At 38.7% G+C, this 14124-nt stretch overlaps 2 protein-coding genes across 3 annotated transcripts in view; one reads left to right on the top strand and one right to left on the bottom strand.

Moving 5' to 3' along the window:
- Positions 1 to 580: 580 nt before the first annotated feature.
- alpha-Spec (alpha spectrin) lies at positions 581 to 11388 on the top strand. 2 transcript variants are annotated; one of them, XM_018550597.1, is made up of 9 exons: positions 581 to 999; positions 1096 to 1327; positions 2598 to 6214; positions 6303 to 6347; positions 7707 to 10234; positions 10310 to 10364; positions 10465 to 10843; positions 10927 to 11093; positions 11191 to 11388. In XM_018550597.1, exons 1-9 carry the CDS (start codon positions 850 to 852, stop codon positions 11317 to 11319), a joined length of 7302 nt encoding a protein of 2433 aa, XP_018406099.1. In that variant the 5' UTR covers positions 581 to 849; the 3' UTR covers positions 11320 to 11388. The 2 variants fall into 2 exon arrangements, with proteins under 2 accessions (XP_018406099.1, XP_018406098.1); XM_018550596.1 differs by lacking the exon at positions 6303 to 6347 and having other exon boundaries at positions 850 to 999; positions 11191 to 11319.
- A 496-nt stretch (positions 11389 to 11884) lies between these two features.
- Positions 11885 to 14124, bottom strand: part of LOC108782337 (transmembrane protein 39A-A) — a 16755-nt gene continuing 14515 nt past the window's right edge. The window contains exons 4-7 of the mRNA XM_018550595.1: positions 12857 to 12960; positions 12493 to 12745; positions 12214 to 12421; positions 11885 to 12139 (exon numbers count right to left, since the gene is read on the bottom strand). Coding sequence (XP_018406097.1) covers positions 11885 to 12139; positions 12214 to 12421; positions 12493 to 12745; positions 12857 to 12960 — 820 coding nt within the window. The remainder of the gene's footprint in view (positions 12140 to 12213; positions 12422 to 12492; positions 12746 to 12856; positions 12961 to 14124) is intronic.

The following is a 14124-nucleotide window of genomic DNA, read 5'->3' as shown; positions in this document are numbered from 1 at the left end:
GTTATTTCTCACTTTGGATAAATATTGCGAAGAATATTATTACGTCGACCCGCCATCAGAGGTCTATCGATATTCGCAAATTCTCGCAAGTGCTGAGACACGCGTATATCTCTTTATATAGAATCTCGATTTAATAACTTACACCGGCGTCTAAGGTAGGCTTCCACTACAATACCTTACTGATGAGTCCAGTAGTGGAAGCCGGGACGAAACGCCAAACATTACGTGATATTCTTCGCAATATAGAATATTAGAATATATTATCAGATTTAGATTGACTCTTATTCGCCATTCTCAACGTATTAATTATTGTTTCTAAACAATTTTATTAATTTATATGTGTCATAATTAAATTCTTAAATATTTTTCGTTTTCTCGATTTTGAATTTCCGCGAGCATTTTGTCGAGTATAACGAAAATTAGGCAACATAACAGACTTTTTTTCCGAGATTCTAGGAACTTTTTTAAGATTGGTACCCTTTCAGCTCTTCGAAGCTAGAAAGCAAGCGAGACAAACGATTTTCGAGAGAGACACTAAACCAACTGAGCACACCATGTATACTTCCACCATGATCTTATCTCTAGTCTTAGTCGGAACGTCAATTGTCGTGGCAGACGAAATCGAGAGAGCTTGTAAGTGAGTCAAGTTTTTTGACAATTGTTTTCGCATTATCGACGACACGATCTATTGTTGCGCACGCATTCGACGATTTTACCAGTGCTTGTCCGTTGAAGAAAACGTCGCTTATTGATTCCACCTACGAAGTGAATCTGCCACAGTTGCCACACCCCACCGTGGCCATTTTGGACAACAGTCAGTGGGAGCTATTTTAAAGATCGTGACTAGCCATGGACCAAATTACACCTAAGGAGGTGAAGATCCTCGAGAATCCGGAGGACATCCAGGAGAGGCGAGAACAGGTATTGGGACGCTATGCCAACTTCAAGGCGGAGGCGCGTAACAAGCGAGACAAGCTCGAAGACTCCCGTCGCTTTCAGGTAGTATCTAATCTGAGTTTTCTTCTTTTCTTTGGAACTGCTATTTTATAAATATAATTTGTTGACGTTCACGCTTATCTTGTATACCTTTTTCAGTATTTTAAGCGAGATGCGGACGAACTCGAAGGTTGGATCTATGAGAAGCTCCAAGCGGCTTCCGATGAGAGTTATAAAGATCCAACCAATCTGCAGGCGAAGATCCAGAAGCATCAGGCCTTTGAAGCAGAAGTCGCCGCTCATTCAAATGCCATCGTGCTACTTGATAATACTGGCTCTGAGATGATAGCCCAACATCATTTTGCTAGCGATGTAATTCGCAAGAGATTAGGTACGTTCAAGGATTAGAGATAACTATGTTTTCGAGATTAAAGTATTATTATTATATATAAAGTATTATTATTGTTAAAAAATATTATGTGTAAAGTGTGTGTACACAAATATTAATTATTCATTTTTTCTAAGCAAGGTGAAAATTAAAAACTGATATTTCACAAATAAGCAATGATTTAAATTCTTTTTCTCAAACTTTATAAAATAAATTTAGAAAGTATAGAATGTTTTAATGTTTTTTACATAAATGTAGTGATTTGAATTATTTTCTTAAATTATATAAAGTAAATTCAGAATATATTGTTGAATGTTCTAATGTTTTATAAACTGATTTAAATTGTTTTTTTTCTTAAATTATATACTAAATTCAGAATGTGTATAGAATGTTTTAATATTTATGAACAGTAATTTGAAATTTTTTTTTCTTAAACTACTTATACATAAAATAAATTTAAAATATGTAGAACGTTTTAAAGTCATTACTTTAACTATAGATATTGAAATCTTTTTACGACCGTACATGTGTGATAAACACAAACAAGAAGAAGACAGCCTATAACGGTCAAAGCTAGATCACAGTGCTTATTCTAATTATGTGTGAATTTTATATACTGTGTATGTAGTCCCCCCCCCCCCATAAATTGCGACGCCGATTAATTTCAGCATTAACGCATACTTACTGCCGCAGTAATATCACGAATTTAATTGATTAACAATTTTTGATGCTCATAGCATCATGGAGAGATCTTAATAGTGTTTTGAATGACATATTAAAATCTAAAAATGATAAGGTAGGTTTCCACTACAATGCCTTACTGATAAGTCCAATAGTGGAAGCCGGGACGAAACACCAAAAATTTATGTGATATTCTTTGTAATATATAAGAATTAAAGATTTAATTTACAGAATTTAAATACGGAATTTCAATTTATCATCTTTAGATTTTAATGTCATTCAAAACACTATTAAGATCCATGATGCTATGAGCATAAAAAATTGTTAATCAATTAAATTCGTGATATTACTGCGGTAGTAAGTATGTGTCAATGCTGAAATTAATCGGCGTCGTAATTTATAGGGGGACTACATACGCAGTATATAAAATTCACACATAATTAGAATAAGCACTGTGATCTAACTTTGACCATTATAGGCTGTCTTCTTGTTTATGTTTAACTATAGAGTATGAATGTAATTGTGAAACATACTATATCCATATATATAGCAAACTTCTGTCTTTTTATGTAATATATTTAATTATTTAAAGAGGAGCTACACCGCTTGTGGGAGTTGTTGCTGTCCCGATTAGCTGACAAAGGCTTAAAACTACAGCAGGCTTTAGTTCTTGTACAATTTATTCGTCACTGTGATGAGGTGATGTTTTGGATTCACGACAAGGAAGCATTTGTAACGACCGATGAATTTGGACATGATTTGGAGCACGTGGAGGTGCTTCAAAGAAAATTCGATGAATTCCAGAAGGATATGGCAAGTCAAGAATACAGAGTTACAGAGGTGAACGAGCTGGCAGATAAATTGTTGTTAGACGGACATCCCGAACGTGATACCATTTTACGTAGGAAGGAAGAACTTAATGAGTCCTGGCAGAGATTGAAACAATTAGCCACGCTGCGACAGGAGAAGCTCTTTGGAGCGCATGAGATCCAGAGATTCAATCGAGACGCTGATGAGACCATGGCTTGGATCGCAGAGAAGGATGTTGTCTTATCGTCTGATGATTTCGGACGTGATCTTGCTAGTGTGCAAACGTTACAACGAAAACATGAAGGTATCGAGCGCGACTTGGCTGCTTTGGAAGACAAAGTATATACATTGGGCGCGGAAGCCGATCGTCTCGCTGCGATTCACGAAGCTGATCATTCTAAGCAAATTCAAGCTAAACGCGCCGAGATTTTACAGTCGTGGGAGAGCCTTACTGCAAAAGCAAAAGAGCGACGCCTCAAACTTGATGAATCTTATTACCTACATCGATTTTTAGCAGATTATCGCGACTTGGTATCCTGGATGAATGATATGCGCGCTATTATTTCAGCAGATGAGTTAGCTAAAGATGTAGCCGGCGCTGAGGCCTTAGTCGATCGACATCAGGAACATAAAGGAGAAATTGATGCCAGAGCCGATAGCTTTGATGCAACAACATTGGCTGGTAATAAATTACTTGAAAAGAAGCACTACGCTGCTGAAGAAGTGGCACGGAAATTAAATTCTCTCGCTGATGACAAGTCATCTCTTTTGAGTTTGTGGGAGAAAAGGCGTATCTTGTACGAGCAATGTGTAGATTTACAGCTATTCTACCGGGATACCGAGCAAGCGGATGCGTGGATGGCCAAACAAGAAGCTTTTTTGGCTAACGAAGACTTGGGAGATTCCCTCGATAGTGTGGAGGCACTTATAAAAAAACATGAAGACTTTGATAAATCTCTGGCAGCTCAGGAAGAGAAGATCAAAGTGCTTGATGACTTTGCTGGAAAATTGATCGAGGGTGAACATTATGCAGCAGATGACGTGGCACAACGACGGCAACTGTTATTAGAAAGACGAGCTATTCTCCTCGAAAAATCAGCTCAAAGGCGGCGTCGTCTGGAAGATGCATACAAACTACAACAATTCGAGAGAGATTGTGACGAAACTAAGGGCTGGGTTAACGAGAAGCTTAAGTTCGCTACTGATGACAGTTACTTGGATCCCACTAATCTAAATGGCAAAGTTCAGAAACATCAGAATTTCGAGCAGGAACTAAACGCGAATAGAACGCGTATGGAGGAAATGGTAGCTACTGGCCAAGAGTTGATTGAGTGTGGTCATTATGCTAGCGATCGCATACGCACTCGCTCAGATGAGATTGTGACATTATGGGAGAGCTTAACGAGAGCCACTGAAAAGAAAGGTGCAAAATTACAGGAAGCCTCCCAGCAACAACAGTTCAATCGAACGGTAGAGGACATCGAACTGTGGCTCTCAGAGGTGGAAGGGCAACTCATGTCGGAAGATTACGGTAAAGATCTGACCAGCGTCCAGAACTTGCAAAAGAAACACGCACTCCTAGAGGCTGACGTAGGCTCTCATGCGGATAGGATCGATAGTATTGCTCAAGCTGCCGAACAATTCGTTAATTCAGGTCATTTTGATGCTGATAATATTAAAGCTAAGCAGGATCAATTACAAACTAGATACGCTGCTCTGCAGCGTCCTATGAGTGTGAGGAAACAACGACTCCTCGACTCACTCCAAGTGCAACAACTGTTTCGAGATATCGAGGACGAGGAAGCATGGATTCGTGAGAAAGAACCAGTTGCGGCATCCACAAATCGCGGTCGTGATTTGATCGGTGTGCAAAATCTTCAGAAGAAGCATCAAGCTGTTCTAGCCGAAATCAACAATCATGAGCCAAGAGTGGCCGCTGTTTGCCAAGCGGGCTCGACGATGTTGCAAGAAGGACACTTTGCAGCCGAGGAAATCAATCAGCGATTGGCAGCTTTAGATGAACATTGGGGACAGCTAAAAGATAAAGCTCGACAACGTAAGAATGATTTAGACGACTCTTTGCAGGCGCATCAATATTTCGCTGACGCAAATGAAGCTGAATCATGGATGAAGGAGAAACGTCCTATAGTGATGAATGGCGATTACGGTAAGGATGAGGATAGTTCAGAGGCTCTTCTAAAGAAACATGAGGCCTTAGTTAGCGATCTAGAGGCGTTTGCAAGCACCATCGCAGCGCTGAGAGATCAAGCTGCGGCGTGCAGACAGCAAGAGACACCCACGGTTGATATCACCGGCAAGGAATGTGTCGTGGCCCTCTACGACTATACTGAAAAGTCTCCCAGAGAAGTATCTATGAAAAAGGGCGATACTCTGACTCTGCTCAACTCCAATAATAAAGATTGGTGGAAAGTCGAAGTAAATGATCGTCAAGGTTTTGTACCAGCCGCATACGTGAAGCGCGTGGAACCCGAGGCGGGTCTTAGTGCATCTCAACAGAACTTGGCTAGAGAGCAGAGCTCGATTGCCGCACGACAAGCACAGATTGAGGCGCAATACGATGACCTCTTGCGTTTAGCACGCGAACGTCAAAACAAGCTTAATGAAACAGCCAAGGCTTATGTATTGGTAAGAGAAGCCGCAGAATTAGCTACTTGGATCAAGGATAAGGAGAATCATGCTCAAGTGCAGGATGTAGGCGAAGATTTGGAACAAGTTGAAGTTATGCAGAAGAAGTTTGACGACTTCCAAGCTGATCTCAAGGCGAATGAAGTACGTTTGGCTGAGATGAATGAAATCGCTGTGCAGTTGATGAGCCTCGGGCAAACTGAAGCGGCATTGAAGATTCAGACGCAAATCCAGGATCTGAATGAGAAATGGACCAGTTTGCAAACGCTCACAGCAGAACGAGCTAATCAGCTTGGCTCTGCTCACGAGGTGCAACGATTCCATCGCGACGTTGATGAAACGAAAGATTGGATTCGCGAGAAGGACGCGGCGTTAAACAATGATGATCTTGGCAAGGATTTGCGCAGTGTTCAGGCTTTACAGCGCAAACATGAAGGATTGGAGAGAGATCTGGCGGCTTTGGGAGACAAGATCAAGCAACTTGACGAGACGGCTAATCGCCTGATGCAATCACATCCAGAAACTGCCGAGCAAACATACGCTAAACAGAAGGAGATCAATGAAGAGTGGACTCAGTTGACGGCCAAAGCTAATAGTAGAAAGGAAAAACTTCTAGATTCGTATGATTTACAACGTTTCCTCAGTGATTATCGTGACTTGATGGCTTGGATCAATTCAATGATGGGTTTAGTTGCTTCCGAAGAACTTGCATCGGACGTTACAGGTGCCGAAGCATTGCTCGAACGTCATCAGGTAAAAATATTCTGTATTGTAGTATGATCAAACACAGTCATCACAATCATTTTCTGACAAATGCTTCACCAAGTCATTTAAATTATAGAATCACAGAGCAGAGATAGATGCGCGATACGGAATATTTCCAGAGGTATAAGAACGTTTGAGCATGCAAGGAAGTCGCAAAGTTACCTGGCGAGAGTGCCTAAAATTAATTTCGCGTAATCTGTCTCCTTGATGACTTTCTTTTATTATGACAAAAAAGCTAATTGACCTTATGTCGATGTTTTGCAATGAAAATACTGCCTATTAACTGTTTGAGTATTTTCAATGCTTATATACATGCATGCACCTACATACACACGCACGTACACACACGAGGTATAAGTCCGACTGTGTAACCTCCCCGTGGTACACCTCGAATAATGCTAATACCGGCGGCAACATTTTTAGAAATTTTCAGAGGAAAGGCTACATAATGCATTACTCTCTTCAAATCACTTAGTGAAAAAAGTTGTAGCATAATGATAAAAAAATTTTAAAGAGAAAATGTTAAATCTTACTTACAATTAAAGAAATTTGTTATGGCTTTAAAAAGTTTTTTCGTACATTGCTTCGCGATCATTCTTCGCGGAGATATGTGAAATTTGAATTTGGTTCTTTTTAATGCTGATTTTAAGTGACTTTAATTTTGTTCAGTAGCTGCACGCGAACTTCAAGATAAAATAACTCATCAAAAATCGTCGAATCGAGATGTTTAAAAAAGCAATTTAAAGCTTGAAATCTCTACTTCTCAGACTGGTACTTCAAAAAGTACCAGTACGGTCTTACTGTGTGTATGTGCGTGTGTGCGTGTGTATGTGTGATATTTCGTAAAATTTAACAAACATAAATAAAAATGCGTTAAACTTAAAATTTTTTTATGAAATTTGAAAAGTTCCAACGCACGAAATAAAAATTGTACACAAATGCGATTTACATAACTCAAAAGAGCGAATCTTTACCTTTAATTTGCTTTTTAACGAAGCTTCGTACGATTTTTTTTCACCGAGTTATTCAATATTGAAGAAAAATTGATCCTTTTGCTTCAACGTTGAATAACTCGGTGAAAAAGAAAACGTACAGAGCTTCGTTAGAAAGCAAATTAAAGGTAAAGATTCGCTCTTTCGAGTGATGTAAATCGCATTTGCGTACAATTTTTAGTCCGCCCCGTGGAACTCCGCTGAGACCACTTTTTTATGTAGCGATCTGAAAAGTAGAGATTTCAAGCTGTAAAATGCTTTTTTAAACATCTCGATACGATGATTTTTGACGAAGTTATTCTATCTTGAAGTTTGCCTATTTTTGCAGAGTGAAACAGGTGTTGCGTTAATTTTGTTGTGCGTGCGTGCGTGCGTGTGTGTAGACGCGCGCGCGCGCGCACACACTATACTTGTTATATGTATATATCTATATATGTGTGTGTGTGTGTGTGTGTGTGTGTGTGTGTGCGCGTATATTCTTTTTATAGGAGCACCGGATGGAGATAGATGCTAGAGCAGGTACTTTTCAGGCGTTCGAACTGTTCGGTCAACAGCTATTGCAATCTAGTCATTATGCTAGCGTGGAGATACTGGAGAAACTCGAATCTATGGCTGAAGCCCGACAAGAATTAGAGAAAGCATGGATTCAACGACGTATGCAACTCGATCAGAATCTCGAATTGCAATTGTTCTGCAGGGATTGTGAACAAGCGGAGAATTGGATGAGCGCACGAGAGGCTTTTCTCAGCAGTGCAGACGCAGTAGATAGTAGTGATAATGTTGAAGCTCTTATCAAGAAGCATGAAGATTTTGACAAGGCAATCAACGCTCACGAAGAGAAAATTGCTACCTTACAAACTCTGGCTGATCAGTTGATCGCTGCTGAGCATTACGCCGCTAAACCCATCGATGAAAGACGATGTCAAGTGTTAGATCGCTGGCGACATTTAAAGGATGCTCTTATCGAGAAGCGTTCGAAGCTGGGCGAATCTCAGACTTTACAGCAGTTCTCTCGAGATGCTGACGAAATGGAAAATTGGATTGCCGAGAAACTTCAGCTAGCAACCGAGGAGAATTATAAAGATCCTGCCAATATACAGTCAAAGCATCAGAAACATCAGGCATTCGAAGCCGAATTGGCAGCCAATGCAGATCGAATTCAATCGGTACTCGCTATGGGAGGCAATTTAATCGAAAAGCATCAATGTGCCGGCTCGGAGGATGCAGTTCAAAAGAGACTAGCATCCATTGCTGATCAGTGGGAATATCTTACGCAAAAAACCACAGAAAAGTCCATGAAACTGAAGGAAGCCAATAAGCAGCGTACTTATATTGCTGCTGTGAAGGATCTTGATTTCTGGCTCGGAGAAGTCGAGAGTTTACTCACATCCGAAGATGCCGGCAAGGATTTAGCCTCCGTGCAGAATCTCATGAAGAAACATCAACTTGTTGAAGCAGATATACAGGCGCATGAGGAAAGAATTAAGGATATGAATGCACAAGCCGATTCATTGATCGAGAGCGGTCAATTTGATGCTGCCGGTATTCAAGAAAAACGCCAGAGCATAAATGAACGTTATGAGCGAATTAGAAACTTGGCAGCACATAGACAGGCGAGACTCAACGAAGCTAACACTTTGCATCAATTTTTCCGCGATATTGCTGACGAAGAGTCTTGGATCAAGGAGAAGAAACTTCTTGTCGGATCGGATGACTACGGTCGCGATCTTACGGGCGTACAGAATTTGAAGAAGAAGCACAAGAGATTGGAGGCTGAACTTGGTAGTCATGAACCTGCCATCCAAGCTGTCCAGGAAGCAGGAGAAAAATTGATGGACGTTTCAAATTTAGGAGTACCCGAAATCGAGCAACGTTTGAAGCTCCTTAATCAGGCATGGGCTGAGCTGAAGCAATTAGCTGCCACTAGGGGACAAAAGTTGGATGAATCCTTAACGTATCAGCAGTTCCTTGCCAAGGTTGAAGAAGAAGAAGCTTGGATTACAGAGAAGCAGCAATTACTTTCCGTTGAAGATTATGGTGATACAATGGCTGCCGTACAAGGTCTTCTGAAAAAACACGATGCATTTGAAACAGACTTCGCAGCTCATGGTGAACGTTGCAAAGACATTTGCGAAGCCGGCGAGGCGTTGATCAAAGCTGGCAATCATCGAGCGGATGCTACCAGTCAAAGATGTGCACAATTGCGCAATAAATTGGAGCAACTCGGAGCTCTTGCAGCTCGTAGAAAAACACGACTGAATGATAACTCAGCGTACTTGCAGTTTATGTGGAAAGCTGATGTAGTCGAGTCTTGGATCGCTGATAAGGAAACTCATGTACGTTCCGAGGAGTTTGGTCGAGATCTGTCTACCGTGCAAACTCTGCTTACGAAACAGGAGACCTTCGATGCTGGTCTTCATGCTTTCGAACACGAAGGTATTCAGAATATCACTTCGTTGAAGGAAATGCTTGTTGATTCTGGTCATGATCAAACACCTAGCATTCAAAAACGTCATGCTGATGTCATCGCTCGTTGGCAAAAACTTTTGGCCGATTCCGATTCGAGAAAACAACGTTTATTAAGAATGCAGGATCAATTCAGACAGATCGAAGAGCTCTATCTGACATTTGCAAAGAAAGCATCCGCTTTCAACTCTTGGTTTGAGAATGCGGAGGAAGATTTAACGGATCCTGTACGTTGTAATAGTATTGAGGAGATTCGAGCTCTTCGTGAGGCACACGCACAATTCCAAGCTAGCTTATCCTCTGCTGAAGCTGATTTCCAAGCCCTGGCTGCTCTTGACAGACAAATTAAGAGCTTCAATGTTGGACCGAATCCATACACATGGTTCACGATGGAAGCCTTGGAAGATACTTGGCGAAACTTACAGAAAATTATTAAGGAACGCGATGTTGAGCTCGCGAAAGAAGCACAGCGACAGGAGGAAAATGATAAATTACGTAAGGAATTCGCCAAGCATGCCAATGCCTTCCATCAATGGCTTGCGGAAACTAGGTTTGCTTCTAGAAATTTATTTACCTAGTTATTTAATTAGGAATAGAAATGCAAATAATTTATTTTATTTTGTAGAACATCAATGATGGAAGGATCCGGATCTTTGGAACAGCAACTTGAAGCTACGAAGGTTGTTTAATTAAAACAAATATATTTATCACAAGATAATTTATGTTTATAAGGTTTATATATTTATTGTGTGGTTATGTTATTTATATTCAAATTTACAGCGAAAAACTCAAGAAGTACGTGCACGTCGTCAAGATCTGAAGAAGATTGAAGATCTAGGAGCTATTTTAGAGGAACATTTAATTCTAGATAATCGTTACACAGAACATAGCACTGTAGGATTGGCACAACAATGGGATCAGTTGGATCAGTTGGGAATGCGTATGCAACATAATTTGGAACAACAGATTCAAGCGCGAAATCAGTCTGGTGTATCTGAAGATGCACTCAAAGAATTCTCTATGATGTTCAAGCACTTCGATAAGGACAAGAGCGGTCGCCTGAATCATCAAGAATTCAAATCGTGCCTAAGAGCTTTGGGTTACGACCTTCCTATGATAGAAGAAGGACAACCAGATCCAGAATTTGAGAACATATTAGGTTTTGTTGATTTCAATTCATAGTGTGGCTCTTAGTATGGTACATTATTTTAACACCGTGTGTATGTGTGTTATTATTTGCAGACGTTGTGGATCCTAATAGAGACGGCTACGTATCGCTACAAGAATACATGGCGTTTATGATCAGCAAGGAAACGGAGAACGTTCAAAGTTCAGAAGAAATAGAGAACGCTTTTCGAGCAATTACAGCAGCAGATCGGCCATACGTTACAAAAGAGGAATTATATGCCGTAAGTATTGTATACTGCAGATACTATTAAAAAAATATTGTATAAGGTACAATATTTTTGTAATCAAAATACAAGTTAAGTTTATTTTTTTTTCCAGAACCTCACAAAGGAGATGGCTGATTATTGTGTTGCTCGTATGAAACCTTACGTAGATCCTAAATCAGAACGATCGATTACAGCTGCATTGGATTATATAGAATTTACGCGTACTCTTTTTCAAAATTAAGTATGCATTTGTATATGTCCAAACTTATTCGATTATAACTGCATAAGGGCTACTGTGTTTTATCTTTAAATACTATGATTTATCTACATATAATATTTGATTTATCTACATATAATATTTCTAATAACAGTTATTATTTAGAGCATTTATAGAAATTGAGATTATCTAAGTTAAATACTTGATAGAAAATTATATATAAAATAATATATTTTTATGTTAGAGAAGCACTGTTTTCCCTAACATATATTGTATGCTCTTTACATATATTTTAGAATATTGCATTATTTAATTTTTAATTCTTAATGATTTTTAAAATATTTGATTTCGCATCAACTAGTTTTGATATTGAAATTTTTTCACGTTCTTTAAAATAAATGCATTCAATATATTATGTTATTTTAATTTTATATTCAATAAAAGTCTATAAAACATGTATGGCGTATTTTTAAATATCAGTGTAAATTTTATAAGACGTAAATTTCCTTGTGTGAATAATTTTTTTATTTTACTTTGCAAGAAAATATATACGAAAAATGTAAAAAATGTTACAGAGAAATGACACATTTTATTGAGCAACTGAGTTTACAACTGTTTGAAATTTTTCTTGAATTATTTGTTCAGCACGATACACTTTCCAAGATACTAGAAAATCTCTAGCCATTTTGAACAAAGTGTAATAATGTATAATTAATAATAATATTGTCGATAATATTTGATACCATTCGGTCACACCTAATAAAATAAATAATTGAATGTTTACCAATAATAATTGCAATGCCAGTATTGGACTCAGAAGCGTTACTCGGTTATTAAATAAACCCTACAAGAAACAATATATAATTAACATTGAATCTAATATGTTTTCTTATTCGTCGATAGAATAAGATTACATACATAAAATCTAGAGTGACTTAGATTACCCGGTTCCGCTGCTGTACATAAACCTTCAGAGCGATAAACTTCTTGATTGTGGCTTACAATTGATCCTTGAGACCACAATATCGTTTCATTCCACGGTTCGGCATATATGTGATTATTGCGATTTTCTATTTTGACCCATCGGCCTAAGTGCATCGCTGCCCTATGTAGCTCATCACAATATCTAAAAGTCGATTACATACTTTAACTATTATATTTGGCAAAATAATTCTTACCATAAAGAAACATACTTACCTGAAAGGATAAACTTGAGCAAAGTATGCGCATATCCTTCCGAGCCAGAATAAGATTACATGCTGTACTACCCACATTACATTAAAATGTAAATATGGAGGTACAAAAATAATAGGTGCAACTACACAAACATACACACTAGCGGAAGACGAAAATAAAGCTTGCTTTAATCGTCTGTTAAAATCCAATCTTAAAGTGTATACTTCTGCTCTAATGGCTGATGCGTTTAGTGAGCAATTGTGCAAAGGTTTATCTATATTATATGAAAAGTCATGTTAAAAAAAAAATATATATATATATTAGAACACTAAAAATTAATAATATTAATAGATAAAATATGATCAATATGTTTGATGATACATACCTAATACATACTTTGTTTTTCGTTCTTCATTTTCACTGGAGTATGATATATCAGAAAATGGTGTTGTCTGTATTCCAAACATAACAAAATATACTGACAAACTTCTGGAACAAATGCATATCATAAGTTATCAATTTTTACTTATAATTTTGAACTATACAATACAAATTATACAATAAATCTATACATATCATTGTGTTGATAGAATAGAAATAAAAGGCAAAAATAAGCCCTTTTAAGATGATAAAAGAAAATTGATCCTAAAGATTGATATATTTTTATAAAAACGAAAATTTGTGGTTTATTTTTGTATATGAGAAAGTGTTGCAAATTCTGTAAAAAGACAGATGTAATTTACACCAATTTACATTATATTAGGACCACAATATTTGAAATAAAAAAATTTGTGACATGTAAGTTTGAAAGAATAGGTGCATCCAGAAGCATGACCGCTCACTAAGCGCTCAATGAGCTTTTTTACCTAATTGGCATATTCCATTAGATCTAAAAATATAAACCAAACAGGTACAAGAGCTTACTGAGCGCTCAATGAGCGGTCGTGCTTCTGGATGCACCTGTTATATGGTAAATGTGTCAATGAGGGGACCCCCCTCCAATGACTTTGACCTTGACATGTTGTCAAGGTCATGACCCTGAGTAACCTCCGACAGGTTTTAGCCGTCGCTCGTCCTTCGTTAAAAAGTTATTAACAATCATACTTTTAAAATAAACGTATTATTTCTGCTATACATGTATGATATGAAGTACTAATCTACACCTTTTCCTGTTCAGAAACGTTGAACTTTCCACGCGAAGTAACTTTCACCCTCCCCCCCCTGCACAGAGATATACGACTTCTACGATTTGTACTATTGCTGTGATTGTACTGTTGGGGCAGACCTCTGTGACGGTGTGGGTGCGGGGGGGGTAGCCGAAGGCCATTATCATTAATCTGACTGATTAATTGAAACATATCGATCGAAACTATTCACAACGACTGAAAAACTCAAAACAAAGATATATCAATATAACATTTTCGGAAGTTTATCCAAAAGAAGTCACAGTACACGCACGCGCGCGCGCGCACACACACACACACGCACCCACCCACGCACGCACGCACGCACGCACGCACACGGGCGGGTGCAAGGAGGTGGCCTTCGGCCACCCCCCCGCACCGTCACAGAGGTCTGCCCCGACAGTACAATCACAGCAATAGTACAATCGTAGAAGCGTGTGCCCCTATGCGGGGGGGGGGGGGGGGGGGG

The sequence above is a fragment of the Cyphomyrmex costatus genome, unplaced genomic scaffold (assembly GCF_001594065.2).
Source record: "Cyphomyrmex costatus isolate MS0001 unplaced genomic scaffold, Ccosl1.0 scaffold1239, whole genome shotgun sequence".
Classification (NCBI taxonomy): Eukaryota; Metazoa; Arthropoda; class Insecta; order Hymenoptera; family Formicidae; genus Cyphomyrmex; species Cyphomyrmex costatus.
The sequence above is the reverse complement of the archived record's forward strand: the minus strand, read 5'-3'. Positions and strand labels throughout refer to the sequence as shown.

Coding starts and splice junctions, on each gene's coding strand:
- alpha-Spec (XM_018550597.1), top strand. CDS start 850: ATGGACCAAATTACACCTAAGGAGGTGAAGATCCTCGAGAATCCGGAG. Junction 6,348..7,706: donor GATACGGAATATTTCCAGAG/GTATAAGAACGT, acceptor TTCTTTTTATAG/GAGCACCGGATGGAGATAGA. Junction 10,844..10,926: donor AGAATTTGAGAACATATTAG/GTTTTGTTGATT, acceptor TATTATTTGCAG/ACGTTGTGGATCCTAATAGA.